The following is a 25,911-nucleotide window of genomic DNA, read 5'->3' as shown; positions in this document are numbered from 1 at the left end:
ATGCTGTTTCTCTTCTTCACAAAACACTGCGAACAGGTAAACCACATTATCTGAGAATAGATTTCAACTAGCTCTCTCCCTCAGGCAGAACACCCTCAAGGTCATCAGTACAAACCCTGCTGTCCATCCCCACTCATCACAGTAGTACGTATAACAAGTCATTTGTACCGGGGACCATACGTTCCTGGAATTCTCTCCCGGCTGAAATTAGAGACATAAGCAACCTAAAGCTATTCAGAAGTATGTGCTGGAAATTTTACCTACACTCAGATTGATTTACTCTTAGAAGTACCCTTAAATTATAGATTATTAAGTTAAATGAATAAAATGTCAATGTATGGTTAGAAACAGCATAGTTTATATTTTTCGAGATATAGCTTTAATAATAGTAAATATTATAAATTAATTTTAAAATGTTAAAATGATTTTTATGATGCTTTACATTTCATACAAATTACATTTCACATTAACTTTAAATTATAATTAACTTATTTTTAAGTAGTTATAATGTTCAGTATATTATGTTTATGCAGGTGCATAATTATATGGTTTGGCATAATAGCAGGCTTCATAGCCTGAGCCCCGCCATGTACAGAAAGACATTAATAAATAAATAAATAGCAAAAAAAGAATCAAAGTTTCTGCTGCTGAATGTGACTGCATATTCCTGGCAATTATTATTGCTACTTTGTAGTTCCCTATTAGCAATTTTTCTGAAGGTGTATTTGCTCTATTCATTGCCTTGCCTTCTTTAATTTTAGGAGAGAGTAAACGACTGAACGACTGAAATAATCTGTTTATTTATTTTACAATAAATGTGTTTCGTTTTTAAGTATCTCTTTAGTTTGCTTGGATCCATACGTTCATTTCTTAATTTTTCGCCACATACAACAGACTCAGGATATTCACAATTTCCAATTCAGTAAATGTAAATCCGAAGCTTAAATAAGAATCCTGTAACCTGCGCATAGCACCGGACGATGAACTACTCTGCTGCGGAGTAGCTTCTCATTGACACTTGATCCGGGTGATTCACTTCTTCTGTTTTCATTCTGATGGTCTTCAATGCTGTTTTGTCGTTGGCGTTTCATTAAAAACTTCTCCATATCAAATACAGTAGAGACATTACGCGACACTGCGAGATATCGAGTGACAGCAATTAGAGCTCTGTCTAGCTGAGTGACCTGAGAGTTACTGATTCTGTCATAAGAGCACGTGTATTTGTTTGTGAAGTTTTGGGGTTATTTATGCGTTTGCATTAAGTTGACAAAGGTAAATAGTAGCGTGTGTCATTCCTTTACATCTCCTGTCAATATGAGTGGAAAGATATGTGCTGCGTTTGGCTGCAATTACTATGAAGTGCAGAAGGATTCGCGGTCTTCCTTTCGTTTCCCTCGTGACAAGAAAATGTAAGTAAGTACTGTGTTTGCATATATATTCTCCCAATTACGAAGATATTTTTATAGAAGGCCCACTTCCTAAACATCTGACTTGCGCAACCCCTCATTTTGACTGGTTTAATATATATTAAGCTTATTTTATTGTATTAGTGCTGCATTAATCTTCAATACCGATGTGTTGTTGTAGGTGTGAACTGTGGGTTTTGATTTAATTCAGGGAAATGCATATCGATATATGTGTGGCTGGTTGTGTTCCAAGTTACCCCATTTGGAATGCCGTAATGCACTGTCAAGCACTGATGAGGGAAATTTGCTTTACCCTAATGAGATGGCAAGTATTGCTTATAGTGAAATTTGGAATGTTTTGCGGCCAAATTTATAGATTTTCTTTCTGTTAGTAGGCTTCAAGTTAAAAGGAAAATTTTCCAGCTCTTAAATGATAATTCATCGAATCATGTGTGTAAGGAATGTGCCGATTTTTTTATTGACAAGTGTCCTAATGTGATGTACAATCCTTTTAAATGAGAAAAAAGACTAATCTAGCCGTGAAAGTTCAGACAAGTATGCTAAAGCTAAAAAGGTAATGCATAAATGAAATATCAAGCCCTTTCACAGCAGTCCATTTCACATCTTGATTATATGTCTAATTTCAGTCTTTAAATAATAACCTGTTAAATAATTCTTCATTCATGTATCCAGAATTGCTTTAGCAACTTTGAAGTTAATATTTTAGCAACACATTCTTTCTAGGTGTAATTTATTTATCCATTTCCGTATATATATTTCCATTTATATTTGAATTTAGCATGAATTTTCAGGTCACGCCACTAGGAGCGCCACTTGCGACTTGTCTCCCATTTTTACAAGGCTAAATCCGGAAGTGTCGCGTAAAGTCTCTATTGTATTTGTCCATATTACAACACAATATCTGTACATTTCTTCCAGTTTTATAATAACACCAAATATTGCGACTTATTCAACAATCAATTGCACTAAGTTGTATAATACATTTAAAAATATGCTTTTTCCGGGGGGCCGAAGATCGCTCCCCCCGCGTGACCATCGACTCAATGTACATGGCCTCCGACATGCTATTAATTTCTAAGAAGAAAAGAGATAGCAGGGAAGATTGGGAAGTGATACTACTGGAGTATGTGCCTGTCCCCATGTTCAGCATGTTACCAGGCCAGATGTGGTGGTGGGTATCAATAGCGGTGTAATCGGGTAGTAAGGGTCAGGAAAAAACCACATAGATGGAAATAGAAAGGTACCCACATGTAAAACCTGACGTTTTGTAAATAGCACACGCAAGGATGTGGTTTTGGAGAGGTCCAGGTGATTGCGTTAGTTGGGAACAGGTATCATGGACAAGTCATAAGCCTATTCCTCGCCAGTCCAGTTGTTCAGGGGTCAGTCCTTCTGGGCACTGCTGTGACTAGCGCGGGCCTTGCCGGTTGCCGAGCCATGCGTCAAGTACCATTAGGGCCCGCCGCACAGCGCCACCACCTTGGGGTCCCTCGTACCCAGTCTCCGATCCCGGAGAATGAGGCCAAGCCCGCCTGGGCGGAGGCCTCCTGGATGGGGGTGGGGCCTGACGTTGGGCCTCCTCCGTCCCTGCCCTCACCATGGCCCGGTACACAGGGCAACTGCGATGAGAGGCCGGGTGGCCCCCGCACAGTTGACGCACACCGGCGCCTCTTTAAGTGTTGTGCAGGCAATATAGTGTTGATCACTCCCACAAGGGTTGCACCTCACTAAGAGTCCACACCTCTCCTGCCGGTGGCCCCACCGTAAGCAGCGGAAACACTGCAAGAGCTGCTGAGGCGGACGTTTCGGTCTCACCTGATTTAACGCTTCCGGCTGAGGTCCTATCCTGGTTGGCTCCTCGGTCGACTGCTGTTCTGGGAGCATCGCTATGTTACGGCCGGGCGGCCCTCTTCTGGTGGGCAGGCGTCCTCTTCTTTCTTCTGGTCCGTGGGCGGCACCTTCTTCCGCGGATGGGGGTCCCTTCTCTGCAGGGGAAGAGGCCTCGTCCTGGTGGCCCCCATCCCTGGCTGTTGACCCGGTTGGTGCTGATTGCACTGTGGTGACGGCGGGTCCCTCGTCCCTGCTGGTGGCATTGGCGTCGGTCTGTGTTGACAACCGACCGCGTTCCATATCCTGTGGGGCGCTAATCGATGTCTGCACCTCGACACACTCGCTGGCAGGCAGGGCCTGGACGGCAACCTCTGAACGCCAGGAGGCGTCCTCCTCTACTGCCGTGCTGCCGTCTAGAGCGCTTTCCTGAATTATGCCTGGGTGATAGGCCCTTCTTGGTAAGCCATGTTCTGAGTCCACTTCGAGTAGGTGGTCCATGGAGGAGTGGTCTGCGCCCACTTCGCAGTGCCGAGCCGGTCGGCCTGGGTCGCCCAGTCGCGGCGCCAGAGGGTGGCATGCTCCACCTCCGTGGTGGCGTCGCTGGTCTCCCGCTGGGTGGCTTGGATTAGGTCAGTGTTAACCGCCCTATGCCTTAGCCTCGTCGGCGTCTGGGCGATGGCCTCCCTGGTCTCCATCTCGGCCCTCTTCCTGAGGGCGCTGGCGTTCGGCCCGGGCACGCCGTCCCTCTCTGGTAGTCGGACGACCTGAAACAGAGTAGAGAGCTCCTTTTCCACGTCGCGTATCCGCTTCTGGTCGTGATGTTTGCTAATGAGGCCTCTTGGGAGAAAGCTCTCCAGGATATGTTCGTGGGGAGCCTCTTGCCTCCCTAGAGAGGGTGCCGCACTTTGTCCAGTTCTAGGCTCCGCTCGGAATGAACAGGGCGCCCCGGCCTGTAGTAGACGAGCAGGCCTCGTACCCCGGATCCGTGTAGCCCTCGTCTCGGAGGAGAAAAGGCCGTTAGGGGGTCGCACCCGTCCTTGTATTGCTCCGTCTTCACCTCGGTCTGCGACGCTTCCTACTCCGGCTCCGTCTGTGGTGACGATGTCTTTGGTTCTGTGGTGTCTTCCATCCATTATGGCATTTGCCTGAAGAGGCCTCGACTGTAGATAACTCCGCGCGCCAATGCCAAGCATTAGGGAATGTTACGTTATTCGCGGTGGTCATTCTGGTCCTCCTGAAATAAGGCTCCTGAAAAAGAAGGTGGGCAATGAGAAGTGCTTCAGCTCAGACAAAGGCTCTTTCGAATGTGTACCAAGAAGTACAGTTGTCTGACTAGTACTGGGAAAGTACAGATGGCCTGGCGAGGAAAGAGAGAGAGAGAGAGAGAGCGAGTGAGAGGAACACGTCCTTCCGGTACGGCAGTCAAGCTCGTCCTCTTAACTGCTAGTTTTTTCGGGGGGGGGGTGCAAAACCCGCTCCCCGCACTTGACCATCGACTCAATGTACATGGCCTCCGACATGCTATTATTTCTAAAGAAGAAAGCAGGGAAGAGTGGGAATTGATACAAGGAGTATCTGCCGGTTTCAGAGTTAGACTCGCTACCACGGCAAGAGTTTGTGTTGTTAAGGTGGTGTCGAAGTGTGGTATTGAAGGGTCAGGGAAAAGAACATAGGCAGAAAAGAGAAAGAGCCTACATGTAAAACCTGACATCTTGTGATAGCACATACAAGGATGTGGGCTGGAAAGGTCCAGTGGTTGTGTTAGTTGAGAAGAGGAATCACGCACCAGCCATGATTCGTCGTCTCGCAGTTCCATCTGCCAGGGGATCAGTCCGTCTGGGCACTGTCGTGACTAGCGCGGGCCTTGCCGGTTGCGGAGCCATGGGCCGAGTTTGATCCCGGAGAACTAGGCCAAGCCCGCCGGGGCAGGAACCTCCTGGAAGGGGATGAGTCATGACGCCGGGCCTCCTTCCTCACTGCCCGCGCCATGGCCCGGTAGACAGGGCAACTGCGATGGGAGGCCGGGTGGCCCCCGGCGCAGTTGGCGCAGTTGGCGCACACCGGCGCTTGCTTACGTGCTGCGCAGGCCGTATAGCGCTGATCACCCCACAACGGTTGCACCTCACTAGGAATCCACACCTTTCCTGCCGGTGGCCGCACCTCAAACGGAGGAAACACTGCAAGAGTTGCCGAGGGGGACGTTTCGGTCTGACCTGACTGCCACTTCCCCCTGAGGTCCTCTCCTGACTGGTTCCTCGGTAGACCGCTATCCTGGGAGTAGCCCTGGGTTGCGGCTGAACGGCTCTCTCCTGCTGAGCCAGCGTCGTCTTCTTCCTCGTCCGGGGGCGTCGTCTTCTACCCGGGGCTGGGGGTCTCTTTTCGGCAGGGGAAGAGGCCTCTTCCTGATGGCCCTCTTCCCGACCTGGTGACCCAAGGGTTGCTGGTGAACCCTCCGTGGAGACGACGTCATCCTCCTCCTGGCTGGCGGCGGTGGCGTCGGTCGGTGCCGACACCTGCCTGAGTTCCCTGTCCTGTGGGACGCACGTCGATGTCTGCAGCTCGACAGACACACTGGCAGGCTGGGTTGGTTAGCAGCATACGAACGCGAGGTGACGTCCTCCTCTACTGCCGTGCTGCTCTCCGCCGTCTGGGGCGCCTTCCTGGATTGCGCCCTGGTGATAGGCCCTTCTTGGTAGGCCTTGGTCTGCGTCCATCTCGCAGAGGTGGTCCTTGGAGGAGCAGTCTGCGTCCACTTCGCAGTGCCGAGCCGCTCAGCCTGGGTCGCAAATGCGCGGCGATTGGGGAAGGCATGCTCCACCTCCGTGGTGGCGTCGCTGGTTTCCGGCGTGGACGGGAGGACTAAGTCGGTATTAACCGTCTTATTCCTCGTCCATCGGTCCTTCCTGCCGATCTGGGTGGCGGCCGTGCTGGTAAGGAACCTCCATTGGTAGGCGTCGAACATCCCTGGTGCTTCGTCTGCCTGGTAGCCAAATGACCTGATATATCTGAGAGAGATCTCTCGCGATATTATCCAGGCTCTCCTGCCTGCGGTTTCTGATGATTAAGCCTCCAGGGAGGAAGTTCTCGACGTGCTGCGTAGGGGAGATCCTTGCCCTCTTGGACACTGGGTGGCGCATCATGTGCAGGACCATGTCCCGCCCAGTGGCTGCGTCCTTCCCCGGCCTGTAGTACATGAGGAGGGCCGGATCCACCGGGGTGGCGGAGCTCTCTCCGAACACGAAACCGTCAGGGGGGCCGCACCCGTCCATGTAGGCGTCCCATTCCGTCTCGTTGTTCGCCGTAGTCGTCCTGATGTCCGCCGCTACCCAGTTGTCCGACGCATGCCACGCCTCCGACGTCTTCTTCATCTTGGTCCTCCTGAAAGTGAAACTTCTGAAAGAGAAAAAGCGAGCACTGAGAAGTGCTCGGCTCTGACAAATGCTCTTTCGAAAGTGTACCAACAAGTACAGTTGTCTGGCTTGCACTTAGGAAGTACAGATCGCCTGGCGATGAGAGGGACAGTGGAGCGAGAGGCACGTACGTCTTCTCGCTAGCACAGTCAAGCTCGTCCTCTTAACTGCTGATGTTTTTTTTACGGGCGTCCCCGTAGCACTCTCCCCCGCTGTGACCATCGACTCTATCTACATGGCATCTCCGACATGCTATTAATTTCTAAGAAGAAAGAGAGAGCAGGGAAGAGTGGGAAAGTGATACATGGAGTATCTGCCGGTTTCCGAGTTAGACTCGCTACCACGGCAAGAGTTTGTGTTGGTTGGATAGTGTTAAGGTGTGATTATTGAAGGGTCAGGGAAAAACCACAAAGGCAGGAACAGGCGGGACCTCCTGGAAGGGGGTGGGTCATGACGCCGGGCCTCCTTCCTCTCTGCCCGCGCCATGGCCCGGTAGACAGGGCAACTGCGATGGTTGGTCGGATGCCCCCCCCCGCGGAGTTGGCGCACACCGGCGCCTCCTTAAGCGTTCCGCATGCCGTGTAGTGGTGATCACCCCCACAATGGTTGCACTTCACTTGGAGCCCACACCTCTGCTGCCGGTGGCCCCACCTCAGACAGCGGAAACACTGCATGAGCTGCTGAGGGGTGGGGGACGTTTAATCTCACCTGCCTGCTGCTACCCGCTTAGGTCATCTCCTGATTTGCTCCTCGGTAGACTGCTGTTCTGGGAGCAGTCCTAGGTTGCGGCTGGTCGGCCCTCTCCTGGTGGGCGGCGTCTTCTGCTTCTTTCCGGGGATCTCTTCTCAGCAGGGGAAGAGGCCTCGTCCTGGTGGCCCTCCTCCCGGCCTGGCGACCCCGGGGTAGCGGATGGCTCCGCTGCGTCGCCGTCTTCTTCCTTGTCCTGGCTGGCGGTGGTGGCGTCGGATCGGTGCTAACACTCGACTGCGTTCCCTGGGGGGCATCGAGGTCTGCAGCTCGACAGACATGCTGGCAGGCTGGGTTAACTGCAGGTGAGCGTTGATTGGTTTATATATGCCCCACTAGGATTCGGGAGTGATCGACATATTTCTCTACTAACGTTCCAGTGATTCTTGTACCCTCCGCGAGGGTTCTCATTCTTTCGGGACTGCTCTGTAGCGTTCGAAATTCCTCTGAAGCAGGCATAGATACTTGCACGTTAGGGTGTTCCGCTATATTCAGCATAACGAAACAGTGTGCCGCGAAAGAAAAAAGTTTGATAACCCGTGATATAGATGATGGTTGATAGGGACAAGGAAAAGATAAACAGAGAAACCTGTCTCATATAACGTAGGAAATGCATTTTTTTTTGCAAGTGGCTTTAAGTCGCACCGACACAGATAGGTCTTATGGCGACGATGGGATAGGAAAGGCCTAGGAGTTGGAAGGAAGCGGCCGTGGCCTTAATTAAGGTACAGCCCCAGCATTTGCCTGGTGTGAAAATGGGAAACCACGGAAAACCATCTTCAGGGCTGCTATCTCCCGGATGCAAGCTCACAGCCGCGCGCCTCTACGCGCACGGCCAACTCGCCCGGTGAGGAAATACATTTAATCTAGGCTCGTCATATTCGCATGCTGCACTCAACAGGTTCTTTATCTGCAAAGTGATACCTTTTCCAGCTGTACTCTGGCAGGAAACACCAGAAGTTACCAACGTTATTTATCATATCATTGCACTTTTCTCCTCTTAAAATTAAATCCGTAATAAAATGAATATGATTACCTCTGCCATAAAGGTATATATTGATGAATCTTTCATTAATTTTCTTTTCGATTTTATTTCTGTCAGGAATAATAATCCTTGTATAATTCTTGTATTTCGAAAGTAGTTTGTGTACCTCTTCACTGTAATACAATGGCTAGCAACCCGCGATCGCGGGAAAGTAGTGAAATTTGGGGTTTCTTCGACAATTTTTGTGATGGGAAATCTGTGTAACTTTTGTTCGAAAGAAATTTCGTGCAAAGGAGAAATTACATTTAATCTTGCTCGGTCACTTGCTTTCTTGGCTTACGCTGCCTGAACCGTCAACGATAGACCCCAAGTGTAAGCGTACGAATTGGAGAGCATAAAAACCTCTACAAGAAAGTCCGCGATAGTAGCTTATAGGCCATTTCCAACCGGTTGCCCTCTAGAAGCGATTTTATGTTACAGTCCGCTGTAAAAAAAATAACTGCCTACAATTAAATAAATATTTCGATATTATCCCCGAACTCTTCATCGAAATAAATTATTTGGCCACCTCCACTATTTCATAAGGATTACAATAACCTTGTCAGGACATTGTTTGCATGAATGGTTCAGAAATGATGACCATTTTAATCTGTAGTCGTTAATTCGTTCCCTACTGACGAAATTACGGTGGAATGCGACCGCTGCAACTCACACGTACACAAAGACTGCTCAACCCTAACACGAGGAGAGTATGACATTCTGGAAAGGAGAAACCGGAAACTCATGTGGTTCTGCACCGCCTGTAAGCGTGCTGCCCAGGTAAAAGAACACGGCTGCATAAACCTAATCGAAGATCTCCAAAAGAGACTCGACAATTTGAGGGAATACTTGACCCAGTAAATGGAAACCGAGCTAGAAAAGCGAATCAGTAATGCCCTCAGGGCTGAGCTGGAAAACACGATGGGGGCCCACCGCCTATGCCAAAAAGAACCAAAGGAACCAGAAGTAACAAGAAAGGGAAGGGAAGGAAGTGGAACCAACACCCAAATCAACCATGGAAGAGTCACAACTGCAGTCACAAGGCACAACGAAGCGGAGAAGGAGACAATGCAACAAACCATGCCAGAGGACAAAGTGGTGCGCCACCAGATGGGCCAGATGGAGGATACGAACAACAACGGCCAGGAGGACAATGGACACAACAATGCGAATAGTGCAAAAGAAATAAATGACATCTCGCCAGCGGAACAGATAATAATGAACTCGTTCGTAACAGCAGCCAAAATGAAGACGAATGGAGAGAAAGGGAATGGCGATCGCGATAACACGTGGAAGAATGGTGGGAAAAGAAGAATGCAGAAAATGGACGAAGATAGTCTTGTACACAAAACCTCAGACAACAGTGGGATAGACAAGTATAATACTCAGATGACATGGAAGCCTAGACCAACACCTCGACAAAGGAGTAATATGCAAATCCGCCGTCCTAACGAAGCACAAGCAGAAACACCGCCGAGAAAGGAATATGAGTTGGTGCAGGTAAAAACTCCAGATCTGGAATATGCCAATTTTCCGGAGCAAGTTGCCAGCAAATCAAGTAGAAAGCAAACTAGACAGCAATACGCAATGATAAACGCAGGTCCAAGAGTTGAAGAATTGCAAGCGACAAAGAAGAAAGCTTGGCTCTTTATGGGGCGTTTGAGCCCGCACACAACCTCCGATGTCATAAAGAAATACCTAGAAAACAGAGGAATCAAAGACGACGTTTCGTGTGAAGAAATAATAACCAATTACGACACGAAAGCTTTCAAAGTGGGGATTCCATTTGATCTAATGGACAGGGTATACGAAGAGGAATTCTGGCCGAAAGGGATTACTATCAAACGTTTTCAATTTCGATCCTTTCGCCCCATACGAGACAATGGGCGCTCCTTCGAATAATTCGGGAAAGAAAATAGTTGAAAGAAGGAACCAAAACTTAAAAGACGCTTCAAGAAGTCTAAGAATCATGATGTGGAATATAGAAGGGCTAAAAGGTGCAATGAATATGAGCCCGGAAAACTTTCTATTAGGGTACGATGTAGCAATTTTATTAGAAACATTCGTCACTGACGACTGGCAACACCCAGACTTCTATGGTTTTCATCTTACAGCTAGACAGGGAGAAAAAGGAAGACCTTCTGGGGGGGATAACTATCCTCATAAAACCACACCTAACCCCAATATTATCAAAAAGGCAGCAGAACCATACCCTACTACTGGAAATAGGCGGCCTCGTAATTATAGCTGCTTACTTCCAACCGAACATAACAGCGATCGACATAATGGACGAGCTAGGCCAAATGATCACTCAGAGCAAGCAAGATATACCAATAATTATAGCAGGTGACCTTAACTGCAGACTGGACATTCCGAATTACAAAGCAAAACTAGTCCTCGAGAAACTGGAAGAAGAAGGGTTCATCCTGCTAAACAACCCCACTATCCCTACATACATCTCAAATAATGGAAAGAACACAATAGATATTGCACTTACGAAAGGACCAATAACAGGCAGTATGACTACAATATGGACAACAAACCAAGCCGTGATTAGGAAACACTTACAAATTGAAATACGTATCCAAGGGGAGTGGGAAAAACTACAGAAAAAGACAATTCACCCCCTTTCAAGGAAAATAGATGTTGAGAAAATTAAAGATATGCTAGATTCAACTACACATCTAGAGACATTAATAGATAATTCAAGATTGGATGATGCAACAGGAATAATAGAAGAAATCCTACAAAAGGCCGCCATTCCGCGGGGCACAAGAAGAACAAAGAAATGGTTTGATAGAGAGTGCTCTAGGCTGAGGAGGGAGACCCTAGATAAATTGCAACAGTTAAGGCAGAACTTGAATAATCAAAGTCTAATATACATATACAATGAGAAGAGGAAACTCTACAAAAGAACACTGAAAGAAAAGAAACGCGCCTACATAGAATCGGAGAGCAAGAAGCTAGCAGAGGAAGCCAAGAAAAATCCGTTCATAGCCCTATACCCAAAGAAACAACAACAGACGCACTTCATAAACATGGAAATCTGGGAATCACACTTTAGTAAGATTCTCAACATCGAAGGTCCAGCGCACCCCAGAAAAGATCTACATACCACTACTCCACATATACAATTAGACTGGGTACCCCTGATCATAGAGGAAACTAGAACCGCTATAGACAGCACCAAAAACAAGGAAGCCGCAGGTCCGGACGGGATCTATAATGGTTATGTAAAAGACACTGCACACCTGCCAGCCCCTATATGGACAAAATTGTATAACAAATGTAGAGAAACTGCTTCCATTCCCGACCAGTGGAGAAAGTCAATTGTAAAAGTTCTATATAAAGGCAAAGGAGACCCAAGAGATCCCAATAAGTACAGAGGCATAGCACTGGAAAACTGCCCCTTCAAAATATTCACCAAAATTATAACAGGAAAAATAAATGAGGAAATAAATGAGCATCTGCCAGAGAACCAATTTGGTTTTAGGAAGGGACGATCTACCCTAAACGCTATTGAACTCCTGCTAAGCCAAATCTGGGATGCCTTAGAAGACAACGGAAAATATTACACCATCTTCATAGATTTTACTAAAGCTTTTGACCTGATAAACAGGAAGCTAGTGATAGACAAGCTTAAGGAGATGATAGGCACGAACAACATATGGACCTATCTCAACACATCAATACTGCAATGGAACGAAGTACGAGTTTCTGATAACCTCACTCTATCAGATCCAATAGCTCAATCAAACGGGGTCCTACAGGGTGACCCACTGAGTCCTTTGCTGTTTAGAGTTGCAACCGCAGATATCCTAAGAATTACCCAAAAGAGGGAGTATTTTCTTGCGCGTATGCCGATGATATTGTAATTGGCTCAAGAGACATAACAAAATTACAGGAAACTGTAAATGACGTCCAAAACTGGTGCTCCGAAAACAAGCTGTTCATAAACATCTCAAAACCAGACACCATGGTGTTCAGGAAAGGAGGGAGAGTACCTCAGCCTCAGCAGAGACCTTCATTCGGGAAAAAAAAAAAAATTAAAGATAGTATCAGACTTCAAATATTTAGGCATCACCCTGCAATCGAGCGCATATTGTTTTACAAAACATGTCACAGAAAAGGCAACTCAAGCAATGATGGCAATGCATGAAATAAAAGACATTGGATCACTTAGTCTGGAGACAGCAATGTTGCTATTCATAGTAAAAATTCTCCCAATAATGACTTATGGCATTGAAATTATCTGGACACATTTAACAACGAGGAACTTATCAACCTTGGAAAAGGTGAAAGCGAACTATATAAAGAAGGTGATAGGTGTATCAAAAACGACACGATCTAGACTTGTATATCTCCTCGCAAGGGAATCATTTCTCATAGAAGATCTCAGGACAAGTATGCCACTAACGAACACCGGTGCATCAAAGAAACTGCTAGCAAATCTGACGGAGAAGAGAGAAGAAGTCCAACCAGACTTCTATGGCACAGGGGCAATGATAGATCGCTCGTGGACAAAAGCTAATTTTGAATTAAGACATGTCATTACAAGATTAGCAGTTCACGGTTTTCATCACCTACTCTGCAAATCAAAACACTTCCATGATCCAAGTATAGACTGTGAGTGCAAACTATGTGGAAAAACATGTGAACAGTACCACATTGAATTCTGTACAAGAAGAACAATGTCTATAAGTGATTATACAAATATGTAACCCATCAATGTAACCTATATTCTCTGTTATGGCTATTTGGCTGCATTAAATATATTAATTCGTTCCCTGTTGTCTGCTAGCAAGTTGCCTCTATCTTGCCGCTGGAGGTGCTAGTGTCGCTGTAGCTGTCAAAGGGGTGATCCTTCTTATTAGAGCTGTGCGACTGTATATATCAGACTGTGCATATTCTACGAATATATTGCACATTGCGTGACATGCTACATGTGTTTGAAGATGTTGAACCATTGATGTAATTGTGTTTCTATTATATTGTCTAATTACAATGGGTAAAAAAACTAAATCGGGTAATAGTCTTGGTCGATCATTAATTAAAGACAGATTCGGTTCTTCTAACAGGGGAAGAAGAGCGAAAGACTCCTCTCTTGTGAGTGTTTTATTTTTTATTGATCACATTTTCATATAAATAGGGTGCATATGAATTCGTAGTGTAATATTTTCTGTTGCAGCTGCACACTTCCGAAGTGCCTGATGGTTATGACTGGGGCCGTCTCAATTTGCAGTCCGTGACAGAAGAAAGTTCGTTCCAAGAGTTTCTTTCAACAGCAGAACTTGCAGGGACTGAATTTCAGGTAATAAATACTTTTTTTACACTGGCTTCTCAACCATCACTTCTGTTAGAAAGTCCGAGAATTCTCAGTGAAAGCTGAACTACTGCACGCAGTTTAAGTTTAAGGTTAAGGTGTCAGTTTATTGACTTACTGCGATTGAACTGCAACCAGTCTAAGGTTGAAATGTCATTTTATAACGTAGTGCGATTCTTGTTCTTTAGAGTTCATCAGGGCTCATTATTGGTATTATTGGGTGGTATCAATAACCATGAATATTTATCACATACCAAACTTTTCTGAGCATGTACCCCACTTTGCAAGAAACAATTCTTGAGAATGTTACTACTATCTGAGCGTATACTTTTGTCATGGAGGTGGTGTAGTATAAAATCACAATTGTAACTGTCTGAGAGTAGATTCTCAAATTAGTATGAATAAAATTTGCCAATTTGAGTATGAGCATTTACTGATTGATTGTTCTTAAAAGTATGATGTAAATGGCTGAGTTTATTAATAATGTGGTTACTCATGGAACGGTTTCCAGAAGTGACATGAACTTGTGAAATCTAAGAATCTGAAAATCTATATAATTTTTCAAAATTGAATTTATTTGGAACAGGGAAACTGGAAACAATAGGTGCTATTTAGAATATAGTTCAGTCAAAAAAATCATATTTAAGACTAGTAGGTCACCCTATATTTCAATGACACATGGGGGGACTTGATACCCCTCAGATATCTGTCTAAAATATTGAGGTTATGTATGGTACTTCTGACTAAAGCTGCAATGTGGATTAAATTTCCTCTAACTGATGCAAAACTTGGTACAAAATAAGAGCAACTGGAAGAGTATACCATAATTATCCAGCAGCAATGGCTGCTCTTGACGGCAGTCATGTTAGGCCTACATGTTAGTGTGGTGGGCTCAAACAAGAAAGGCAGTGCATGTATTTTTCTTTTGGACCACCATATTGCCCAGAATGCTGGACAGATGTTTCATTTGAAACATACATAGGCCTGTACATAAGATTTTTTTAAAAACAGTATTTATATATCAAGCAGTTTCGCTACTCCATTAGTCTTGTAGTTAACAACCTGGATTCAGGAAATAGGGGTCCGAACCCAACTGTCAGTATAAATGCTGGGGCTATACCTTGATTAAGGCCACAGTTGCTTCCTTTCCATTTCTAGCCTTTTCTATCCTATTGTCGCCGTAAGACCTGTCTGTGTCACTGCAACGTAAAACAGTAGCTATAAATATTATTTATTCATTCTCTCTACACATGGCTTGTAAGTTGGTTTGAGTTAGGCCTAATCTCGAAGCATGGGACATTTCCTTCAGAGATTTAAGGAGAACAGCCTACAAATTATTGTATGATGAGTAGTAGGCCTATAGCCTACAAACAAGAAAGGCAATGAAAGTATTAACATGCAGGTATGGTTAACACCACAAATTTGTTTCACTACCATTTTCATGTTATTTATCATTTGAGTCATCGTGCTAGTTTCTACAGTCTTCCCACACATGACTTGTATTTTGGTTTAACCTCATTTCAAAATCTTAGATTTTCTGTTCTGAGACTTATTACACAGGTAGCCCACATGGAAATGCTACGAAACTGTATCGTACCTTAGGCTACATGCTTTAACATCTTATTTTCATAGTATTTATATTTCTCGTTATCATATATGCACACACCTTCTACAACACATTGCTGTAATTTGGTTTAAATTGACTCTATAGAGCGCCGGGCCTTCGAGACTTAAGAACAGAGGAGAATATTCCCGTAAAATGCATATGAATGTGATTGGCAGAATATTTGCCATTGCTACGAGAAAAATACAACTTGATGTGTTTGTAGACTGAATGGAAATCAAAACTCTGTAGTTGAGATTATGTATGTTGATAATAGTACGCATCATGAGTACCTACTCAGTTTCAAATGATTCACATGGCGGTACGCTTGAGTATCTACTACATCAAAGGAGAACCTTATTTTTACCAGATGGAGTACATACTACTTGAGCTGCGAATATATCCCACCAAGTGCTAATCACTACATACTTTGAGTAAGAACTCGGGTTTCATTCATACCACCCATTGTCGTAGGCATTTGGTGAATAATATAAGAATTTATTGATCGCAGTTATTGACCAAACAAGAAAGAGAATAAATTTAATAAAAGGATTTTGGTAATGTTTTGCATAGTTACACAAAGACTTTGATATCTTTTTTTTTTTTTTGGCATGTGATAATTCACATATCTTGCTGCATATTTCACACACACATGCGCACGCGCACACACACACATACACACACACAATTCACAAGGTTCATGAAATTTTTTGTTGGTGCAGATTGCATGATGAAACCTGGTAAAAACATGTCTCAGATTATAATTTGACTGAGTCCAATTCCTTATAGTCATTGCATCAGTAACATAGAACTCTCACCAAATGTCCTTTCCATGTTTTAGTTTGTTTCCTGGTTTTTGAATGGCAGTCGTGGATGGCAGGAACATACTATTTCTGATGTCTTGTATTAGATAGTCCTCCTTGGTTGGTTTGTACACAGGTCTCAAACGGGTGAATGTAGATACACTCGATGAATGTAGAAATCATCTTCTGGGTGCATTATTGTTGCAGTCTGTGGATTCTTATATAGTCAGAGACCTATTCTTGAACCACAATTTCTGTAATAATGCTGACATGTCAAATCTACCAGAGGTCCTTGTTGTGGGACTTGGTGGTGTGTGCAGAGGTGAAAGAACCCTTTAACTTCATGAAGGACAGGAATAGCTACCAAGTAGAGTAAGGGGGTAAAAAAAAGAATCGAACACATGTGCTCCAACAGCGCTCTCTGTTCCCTACATTTAAGCCCTTTGGAACATTATTATTATCATATCAGAAATATCATTTACACAGTTTAAATATGCATACTAAACTACATGACAAACATGGATGAAAATCAAAGCACTTCACACCAATCTCGACCAGAACCTAGCAACATCAAGTGCATTCAGTGTTGCATGAAAAAGATCATTTTCAGTGCAGGAAGATGGACACAGGAGCATATGCAGCATAGTTTGTTCTTCGCCTCAGTCACATTTGATGTTGCTAGCATCGATACAGTCCCATTTTGCTAGATTGACTTTGGATCTGCCCATTCCTGTCCTCAGTCTGTTCCAGGATTTCCAGATAGAGCAATCCTCATGACATTCAGGTGGCAAACGTTATGCAGCTGTCATCTGTTTTGGCACATTAACATAGGGTAATGTAAGCAAAATATCTAATTTGTCACACAGGGACTTGACAAATCTCATTTTGTGCCTCATGACGCAAAGAACAAAATTCTATAAGTCTCTATGGGACCGAGAACCATGTTGCAAGGTCCTAAAACCAACTATTTCATTGGATCTGAAAATCTACCCGTTAAACAGTTCAATATTGTACTAGGGATGGTTATTCTTCCCAACATCAATCTACATTATTCAACAGCCTCTTTAAAAACATGAAAATACAATCAAAACTCTCATACATATGCATTTTCTACAAATAACAAAGTGTTGACACAAGGAACACAAACTGATGGCTGATTTCCATTTAGTCTATAGATGTGACATATCTCACACCTTTTAGTTTTTCTTCCACATAAAACCAAAATAATCTTAAAACACTACATCAATACAGTTTAACACATACAAGAACCTCTTGTTCTCGAACTTAAGTCCTATAATGTGAAAGGATTTCCACCCTACACCCACTCATAGTTTTCACTCCATGCTTGATAGCAGAAACTACACACTCCTGTTCAGCATTCCCATCATTTTCCACTGATAGGGATGAGGCATTTGTCATTTTTTGCTAGGGGGGTATCTTGTGGTGAGGTTACCTCCAATTGATACAAACATTGGATGGGTCTGATGTCCCACCCAGCAGTTTGCACACAAACCACTCTGGTGCTAACATCTTTACCAAGAAACATCTCAGCTACTTTTTCCATTGGCCGTTCAAGTCTTTTTTTTTCTGATAAGAACCTACCAACACAATGCCACCAGTCTTCATCATCCTTCGACCTCTTTCTTTAACTGCCGGCTGGACCAAAAGACTCGGGTAATCATCACGGAAATGCTGCAGGTACCTTAATGGCACCAAGTCGCTCGGATCCTCAGACAGGTACATCAATAGTCTAGAATTCACCAGTCACTGCATTACATAGGATGGTCAAGACCTCTTCATATTTGAGAGAGGCTCTCTCCCCAGTGTCCTCTTCAAGTTGTTTACCATGATCTTCTCCCACCATCTACTCCACCAAGTAGCAGTGTGGGAATGAATTTCTTCTGGCATTTTCGTGTGGATGTTTCCTCTTCTATCTTATGCCAGTCTATATTGTCAAAGGTTTTCGCCACTCCTGTGAAGTTCCTCCTGTTGTCACTGTATATCTCTTTAGGCCTTCCCCGCCTTGCAATAAATGTCTTAAGTCGCTGGAGAAATGCTTTTGTGGAGAGGCTTAACACTAGATAAAAATGCTCAGTCCAATGCACAGCACAAGTGAACAATAAAATCCAAGCCTTCTCTTCACTTTTTAAAATCAATGGCCCAGCAAGATCAGCTCTGCTTACCTTGAAGATTGGCAAATCTTTTACTATATCTTTCTGGTAACAGCACAGGATTCACATAAATTTTGTTGGACTCAAATCTTTGACATTTGACACGTTTGGTTATCACCCTGCGTAGTGTATTCTTCCCTCAATCTTCCAAGTAAAACTTGTACACATGTGTGGAAGTAATGGAGATAATCTCAGATCAGAATCTCCACAACTGTATGACTGGAAGGTAGAACAATAGGGTATCTAAAATTTTCATCTTCTCTATGAACAATTTTGGTCTTCAACCTCAGAATACAATCTTGATACATGAAAGTACAAAGAGAGTTCAGTCGTAGTCTTTCAGTTTCTTCCAAACTCCTGTCTGAACAAGATGCCAAGAGTCTTCTCTCAACCTCTAGTAATTCTGAAACACATTACCAATTCCACAACTTTCACATCTCAGTGATTTTCTAGCAAAGTGCAGTATCCATCTTAAGAGTCTTAACGATTTAAGAAAACTTGGAGACTCTTCTTAGGTACCAGGTATCTCCATCTTCCATTGAGGAATCTCTCTTGTTTGATCATGTTATCATCTACATTTACATCTGATGTTGGTCATTCATCTTCTGCCATTTTCAACCAATGAGGAACCTGCCATTGGGGGTTTTTAAGGGCCTCAACAGAACAACCCTGAGATGGAAGATAAGCAGGATTCTGCTCACCAGGAACATATCTCCAGTCTTCTTGTCTTGTTAGAGATCTAATCTCCTTTACTCGATTGTTAACAAATACACCCCAAGAAGCCTCTCTCTTTATCCAATACAATGGCATGGAAGTGTCAGTCTAATAGAAGTCGGAGATATCCAAACTCGAACAACCTTTCTCTGACAGAGTCTGCTAGTTGACTACCAATACAATATGCTAGAAGTTCTAATCATGGCATCAAAATTTCCTTTAGCGGTGAGACTCTTGTCTTCGCCGTGCTCAGACGGACTGAAAAACTCCTTAGTATTCGTATAGCTTTGCATAGAAACAGCTGCTGCATAGGCACTCTGGCTGGCATCACAAAATGTATGTAGACTCCAGATTTCTTGGGGTCTGTTAATTACTGCTCGTCTTGATATTTTTACCTCAGTAAGTCGCAGACTTCGGCCTCCCACTCTCTTTTCCCGTTGATGTGGAGTTTGCCTCTTGAGAACAGTTTTGTAGACTTATCAAGGAACTGGATCATCTCTGATTCAAGGGATGTAACAGCATTAACTCGAAGGACAGGAGTAGCTACCAAGTAGAGTAACGGAAAAAAATCAACATCATGTGCTCCAACAGACCTCTCTGTTTCCTATATTTAAGCCCTTTGGAACATTATTATTATCTCATCAGAAATATCATTTACACAGTTTAATTATGCATACTAAACTACATGACAAACATGGATAAAAATCAAAGCACTTCACACCAATCTCGACCCGAACCTAGCAACATCAAGTGCATCTTCAGTACAGGAAGATGGACACAGGAGCATATGCAGCATAGTTTCTTTGCCTCGGTCACATTTGATGTTGCTAGCATCGATACAGTCCCATCTTGCTAGATTTATACAGGGTCTTTCTCGCTCGACCTTGGCTGTCAGTGATGGTTCAGTTGCTGGCTACCGCGCGTATGTACGGCAGAATACGGTGCTCAAAATCATTATCATGCATTTTACTCACCATGTTTACAGTTTATGCTGAAATTGTTCCCCATGTGCTCGGCTTCTAATGAAGTTTTCGGTTACTCTACCAAATTCTTCAGCACTGATGGATGCAATTGCAACTCTTATTGTCTTGCAATTGCAACTCTTATTGTCTTTAAGTTCATCTAGTGTGTGAGGGTTGTTCCCATAAACTACATTTTTTAACGTTCCCCACAAATAAAAATTACATGCCGTTAAATCTGGGCTACGAGGGGGCCACAGATTTTTACTTATGATCCTTGTACCAAACACGTTTCAGTAAGGAGATAACGTCCTTTACGTCTATTTTTATTGTTTACTGAACCTGTAGGTTTGAATCTCTTGGCCAGTTGTTTTATTGTCCGATTGATAGGAATGGGTCTCCTTGGAAATTTTGCTCGAAACTTTTGTCTTGTCCTAGTGCACAATTTTCTGCACTTAATGTAAGTATTGTGCAGATATACACGTTCATGTAACGAATATTTCACATACATTACAGCACTATACACACAATAAAACACTATACAATACGACATACAGTATGCAGTAGCTTCATTGAACACCCTACTATTTCAGAGCTTCGGCTCTCAGCAACTGCAGAAGTGCCGGAAACCGCGCACGCCAGCGGCCGGTAGCGGCCTGTCATCGGCGGCCGAGTTCGAGCGATAAAAGTCCCTGCCAAGCATAAATAAAGACCCTGTATATAATTTATATATATTATTTACATCACTAAAGAGTGATAACACAACAAAAAATTGCAACTTGAACAAGGCTCAGATTTGCAACCTCTGAATATATTTTACCCGTTATGGGCGATAAATTGTTGTCGAGCAGAAAATGCCTGCTGTATGTTACGGACATAGATTTGTCTCAAATTATTTTGATCAAACTCTCATTTTATTTTACTGAATGTTTTGGGAAAAGTACTTTGCTTGAAATACTAATAAAATATATTTGAATCTTACCTTTACATGTTGAGTTTAATATGGTTTACCTTGAAACAGGGGTTGAAGCACAAGGGAACATTTCTGCAAGCAGCACTCAATGTTCTTACATTTTTCCTAACACCTACATTCTGACACAACGCACATCGCCGGCTAGTGTATTTTTTCTTGCCTGTGGATGGAATCGTGCAGATGAAATGTCTTAGTCCAAAGGGTAAGGGCTCTGTCGATTTTTTTTTTTTTTTTTTAATCCAGTGTGGCTTGGGTGTGACATAAGGTGCTACATTAAGAAGTGAATTGAATAGGTGGAAACAATTGATTCAATACGGACCAAGCTGTTGTAAATAGCAATGTCCAACATGTCAAAGAACAATTTCTTCTACCACCTCACAGTTTTTCTTATACATGGATATGCATTTGTCACTTGATCTGCTAAATCTACAACCCTCATATTCTGATTGTCTGACCTTTCCTTCGATTCTACAGGAACATATTCAACTCTTACTTTCACCACTTGAACGAACAGCTTCTCCAGTATTGTTTTCTAAATCGCTATCACTGAAATCAGTGTCGCTTTCATTGTCAAATACTTATAGTTATGAATTTCATTGGTTCCGTATTGAAGTGGGATTACAACAAAATTAAATTCTTTTCAAGGTCCACCTATTCAATACAATGACGTTTTATTGTGATTTAATCACATGTCAAATAGTCAAATGGTACCAGTTTCGGCATCTATGTGCCATCATCAGCCTTGGGTACAAATTAAAACAAGATATACATTCCTAAAACATCTAAAACACATTTTAACACATTATAAAATAACATACAATTAATGTGGTGATACATGAAATACGATAAAATTATGATACAATTGGTATGATATAAAATTCTTAAAATTCCGGCTGTTCGTTACATAATTCAGTCTGTGTGCATCCGGGTGAATTTTTACAGTTGTATGCTGTCTATGTGAATGACATTTGTTCCTTTAGATATTAGGTGGTTCCAGGGAAGTTTACTTTGATCATGTAAGATCGCGATGTATTTAGAGATGACTTCCCACTTCAATTTGAACCTGAAGAAGAAATTAGCTAAGTTAGATGTTGGAAGCAATGTATGGAAGTTACTGGAAACATTAGAATCGTTAAATGATGATTGACTCACCTTGAGCAGCATGTGAACGTGTTGTTACACAGACGGAGCCGGACGAAGTGTGTGAGCAACGGTAAAAGAGGCTAGGGGAAGGCGAGGGGAAGGAAGGAGGCGGAGCGCTTGCGGGGGAATGGAACTAAGGCGGGGCGGAAGGATGGGGTAGTGGGGGTAATTGACGGGAGTGTGTATTCCGGATTACTTGGAAAATCGAACTGTTTTTCGATAGTTTGGTATTTTTAAGCCAATCGATTAAAAGATCAAAAAGAATATTGGGTTTCTCGTAAATCTCATTTAAATTATAATTGGGGTTAAAATATTGGTCGCAGTTGATGTAACAACTTTCAATGATATTCATTGTGGGTCCCTTGTTTACTGTTTGAAGAACTTCCATATCTTGTTCAATGTCGGTAAATTTGTGATTAGTGTCGTGCATATGTACACCCATGGCGGAGAACTTATTGTGTCTCATCGCGTTGACGTGTTCCGAATATCTAATCATAAAATTGCGTCCTGTTTGACCTATGTAGGAGCTGCTGCATTCATTGCATTTTAGTCTATATATTCCAGATTTGGAGTAGATACTGGGGGTATTGATTGATGCAGAGTTGTGTAAAATTTCGGAAGTTCTATTGTTAGTTTTGAATAAAATTCTTACGTTATGTTTTCTGAAAAGGTTGGTGATTTTGTGGACGTCATTATTATAAGTGAAGGTGGTTGAAATATAAGTTTTTTCTTTTTCTTTTATGAGTTTAGTTTTAGGCCGGTACCTATATTTGTTTATTATTTGTTCTATAAACTGCCTGTTGTACCCATTGAACTTAGCAATTGCCCTTATGGTATTAAGTTCATTATTAAGATCTTTCTTTGCCATGGGTATGGCGAAAGCTCGATATACCATGCTATTGTATGCTGCACGTTTGTGCATTATGGGATGTATGGAATCTTTGTGTATAGTGTTAGCAGTTTGTGTAGGTTTCCTGTATATTTTGTAAGACAGGCCAGATGTATTTCTAATGATAGTTATATCTAGAAAATTGATTGCTTTATTGGTTTCTGATTCTAGTGTGAATTTAATGTATGGGTCAATATTATTCAAGTCTTGAAGAGTGGATTCCGCGTTCTTGATTGATTCATCCATAATGACGAATGTGTCGTCCACATATCTAGCCCACATGAGAATATTTGGAAAGTTGTTATTATTGATTTTTGTATGTTCTAAGTTATCTAAATAAATATTAGCCAAAATTCCTGATGAAGGTGATCCCATCGCCAGTCCATTCTGTTGATATATAATTTTGTCGAAAACAAAGAAATTATTATTGATGACCAGGTCTAGAAGCTGAATGAAATCTTGTATTTCTAGTTTGCTAAGAGAACTATATTTACTTAGATTATTTTCAATGATTTTTGGAAGTTTAGAAATTGGTATGCTCGGGTACATATTTTCTATGTCAAAGGAGTGGAGGGAGTGGTTAGGTTGTAGGTTTAATACCTTTAATTTCTCAATCAGTTCAGTAGTGTTTTTAATGGATTTGTTGGAGAGAAAGTGATAATTTTTTGTTAGAAAATTTTGAATGAATTGGGATGCTTTGTAGAGTGGACTGGGTCTGTAGTTGATAATGGGTCGGATAGGAATATTAGGTTTGTGAATTTTCGGAAGGGCTTTAACTGTAGGAAGGCCTGGATTCATGGTTATCAGTTTAGATTTTTCATGGTCTGTAAAAAGAAATGTTAAGTTCTTTAAAGTTTGCTTTAGTTGCCTCTGGATTTTTTGGGTAGGATCTTTCTTGATTATTTTAATTGTGTTGTTGTTGAAAAATTCTTTAGTTTTGGATACATAATCAGTTTTATTCATTAAGACAGTAGCTTTACCTTTATCTGCCTTCCTATCCGACCCATTATCAACTACAGACCCAGTCCACTCTACAAAGCATCCCAATTCATTCAAAATTTTCTAACAAAAAATTATCACTTTCTCTCCAACAAATCCATTAAAAACACTACTGAACTGATTGAGAAATTAAAGGTATTAAACCTACAACCTAACCACTCCCTCCACTCCTTTGACATAGAAAATATGTACCCGAGCATACCAATTTCTAAACTTCCAAAAATCATTGAAAATAATCTAAGTAAATATAGTTCTCTTAGCAAACTAGAAATACAAGATTTCATTCAGCTTCTAGACCTGGTCATCAATAATAATTTCTTTGTTTTCGACAAAATTATATATCAACAGAATGGACTGGCGATGGGATCACCTTCATCAGGAATTTTGGCTAATATTTATTTAGATAACTTAGAACATACAAAAATCAATAATAACAACTTTCCAAATATTCTCATGTGGGCTAGATATGTGGACGACACATTCGTCATTATGGATGAATCAATCAAGAACGCGGAATCCACTCTTCAAGACTTGAATAATATTGACCCATACATTAAATTCACACTAGAATCAGAAACCAATAAAGCAATCAATTTTCTAGATATAACTATCATTAGAAATACATCTGGCCTGTCTTACAAAATATACAGGAAACCTACACAAACTGCTAACACTATACACAAAGATTCCATACATCCCATAATGCACAAACGTGCAGCATACAATAGCATGGTATATCGAGCTTTCGCCATACCCATGGCAAAGAAAGATCTTAATAATGAACTTAATACCATAAGGGCAATTGCTAAGTTCAATGGGTACAACAGGCAGTTTATAGAACAAATAATAAACAAATATAGGTACCGGCCTAAAACTAAACTCATAAAAGAAAAAGAAAAAACTTATATTTCAACCACCTTCACTTATAATAATGACGTCCACAAAATCACCAACCTTTTCAGAAAACATAACGTAAGAATTTTATTCAAAACTAACAATAGAACTTCCGAAATTTTACACAACTCTGCATCAATCAATACCCCCAGTATCTACTCCAAATCTGGAATATATAGACTAAAATGCAATGAATGCAGCAGCTCCTACATAGGTCAAACAGGACGCAATTTTATGATTAGATATTCGGAACACGTCAACGCGATGAGACACAATAAGTTCTCCGCCATGGGTGTACATATGCACGACACTAATCACAAATTTACCGACATTGAACAAGATATGGAAGTTCTTCAAACAGTAAACAAGGGACCCACAATGAATATCATTGAAAGTTGTTACATCAACTGCGACCAATATTTTAACCCCAATTATAATTTAAATGAGATTTACGAGAAACCCAATATTCTTTTTGATCTTTTAATCGATTGGCTTAAAAATACCAAACTATCGAAAAACAGTTCGATTTTCCAAGTAATCCGGAATACACACTCCCGTCAATTACCCCCACTACCCCATCCTTCCGCCCCGCCTTAGTTCCATTCCCCCGCAAGCGCTCCGCCTCCTTCCTTCCCCTCGCCTTCCCCTAGCCTCTTTTACCGTTGCTCACACACTTCGTCCGGCTCCGTCTGTGTAACAACACGTTCACATGCTGCTCAAGGTGAGTCAATCATCATTTAACGATTCTAATGTTTCCAGTAACTTCCATACATTGCTTCCAACATCTAACTTAGCTAATTTCTTCTTCAGGTTCAAATTGAAGTGGGAAGTCATCTCTAAATACATCGCGATCTTACATGATCAAAGTAAACTTCCCTGGAACCACCTAATATCTAAAGGAACAAATGTCATTCACATAGACAGCATACAACTGTAAAAATTCACCCGGATGCACACAGACTGAATTATGTAACGAACAGCCGGAATTTTAAGAATTTTATA

The 25,911-nt window shown here is 42.4% G+C and overlaps 1 protein-coding gene across 1 annotated transcript in view; it reads left to right on the top strand.

The window, feature by feature from the left end:
• Positions 1-13,332: 13,332 nt before the first annotated feature.
• The window catches only part of Ns3 (nucleostemin 3), a 156,052-nt gene continuing 143,473 nt past the window's right edge, over positions 13,333-25,911 (top strand). Inside the window, exons 1-2 of the mRNA XM_067150452.2 lie at positions 13,333-13,544; positions 13,627-13,749. Of these exons, the coding sequence (XP_067006553.2) occupies positions 13,443-13,544; positions 13,627-13,749 (225 nt within the window). The 5' untranslated portion in view covers positions 13,333-13,442. The remainder of the gene's footprint in view (positions 13,545-13,626; positions 13,750-25,911) is intronic.

Source organism: Anabrus simplex, chromosome 6 (genome assembly GCF_040414725.1).
Source record: "Anabrus simplex isolate iqAnaSimp1 chromosome 6, ASM4041472v1, whole genome shotgun sequence".
In the NCBI taxonomy this organism is placed as follows: domain Eukaryota; kingdom Metazoa; phylum Arthropoda; class Insecta; order Orthoptera; family Tettigoniidae; genus Anabrus; species Anabrus simplex.
The sequence above is the reverse complement of the archived record's forward strand: the minus strand, read 5'-3'. Positions and strand labels throughout refer to the sequence as shown.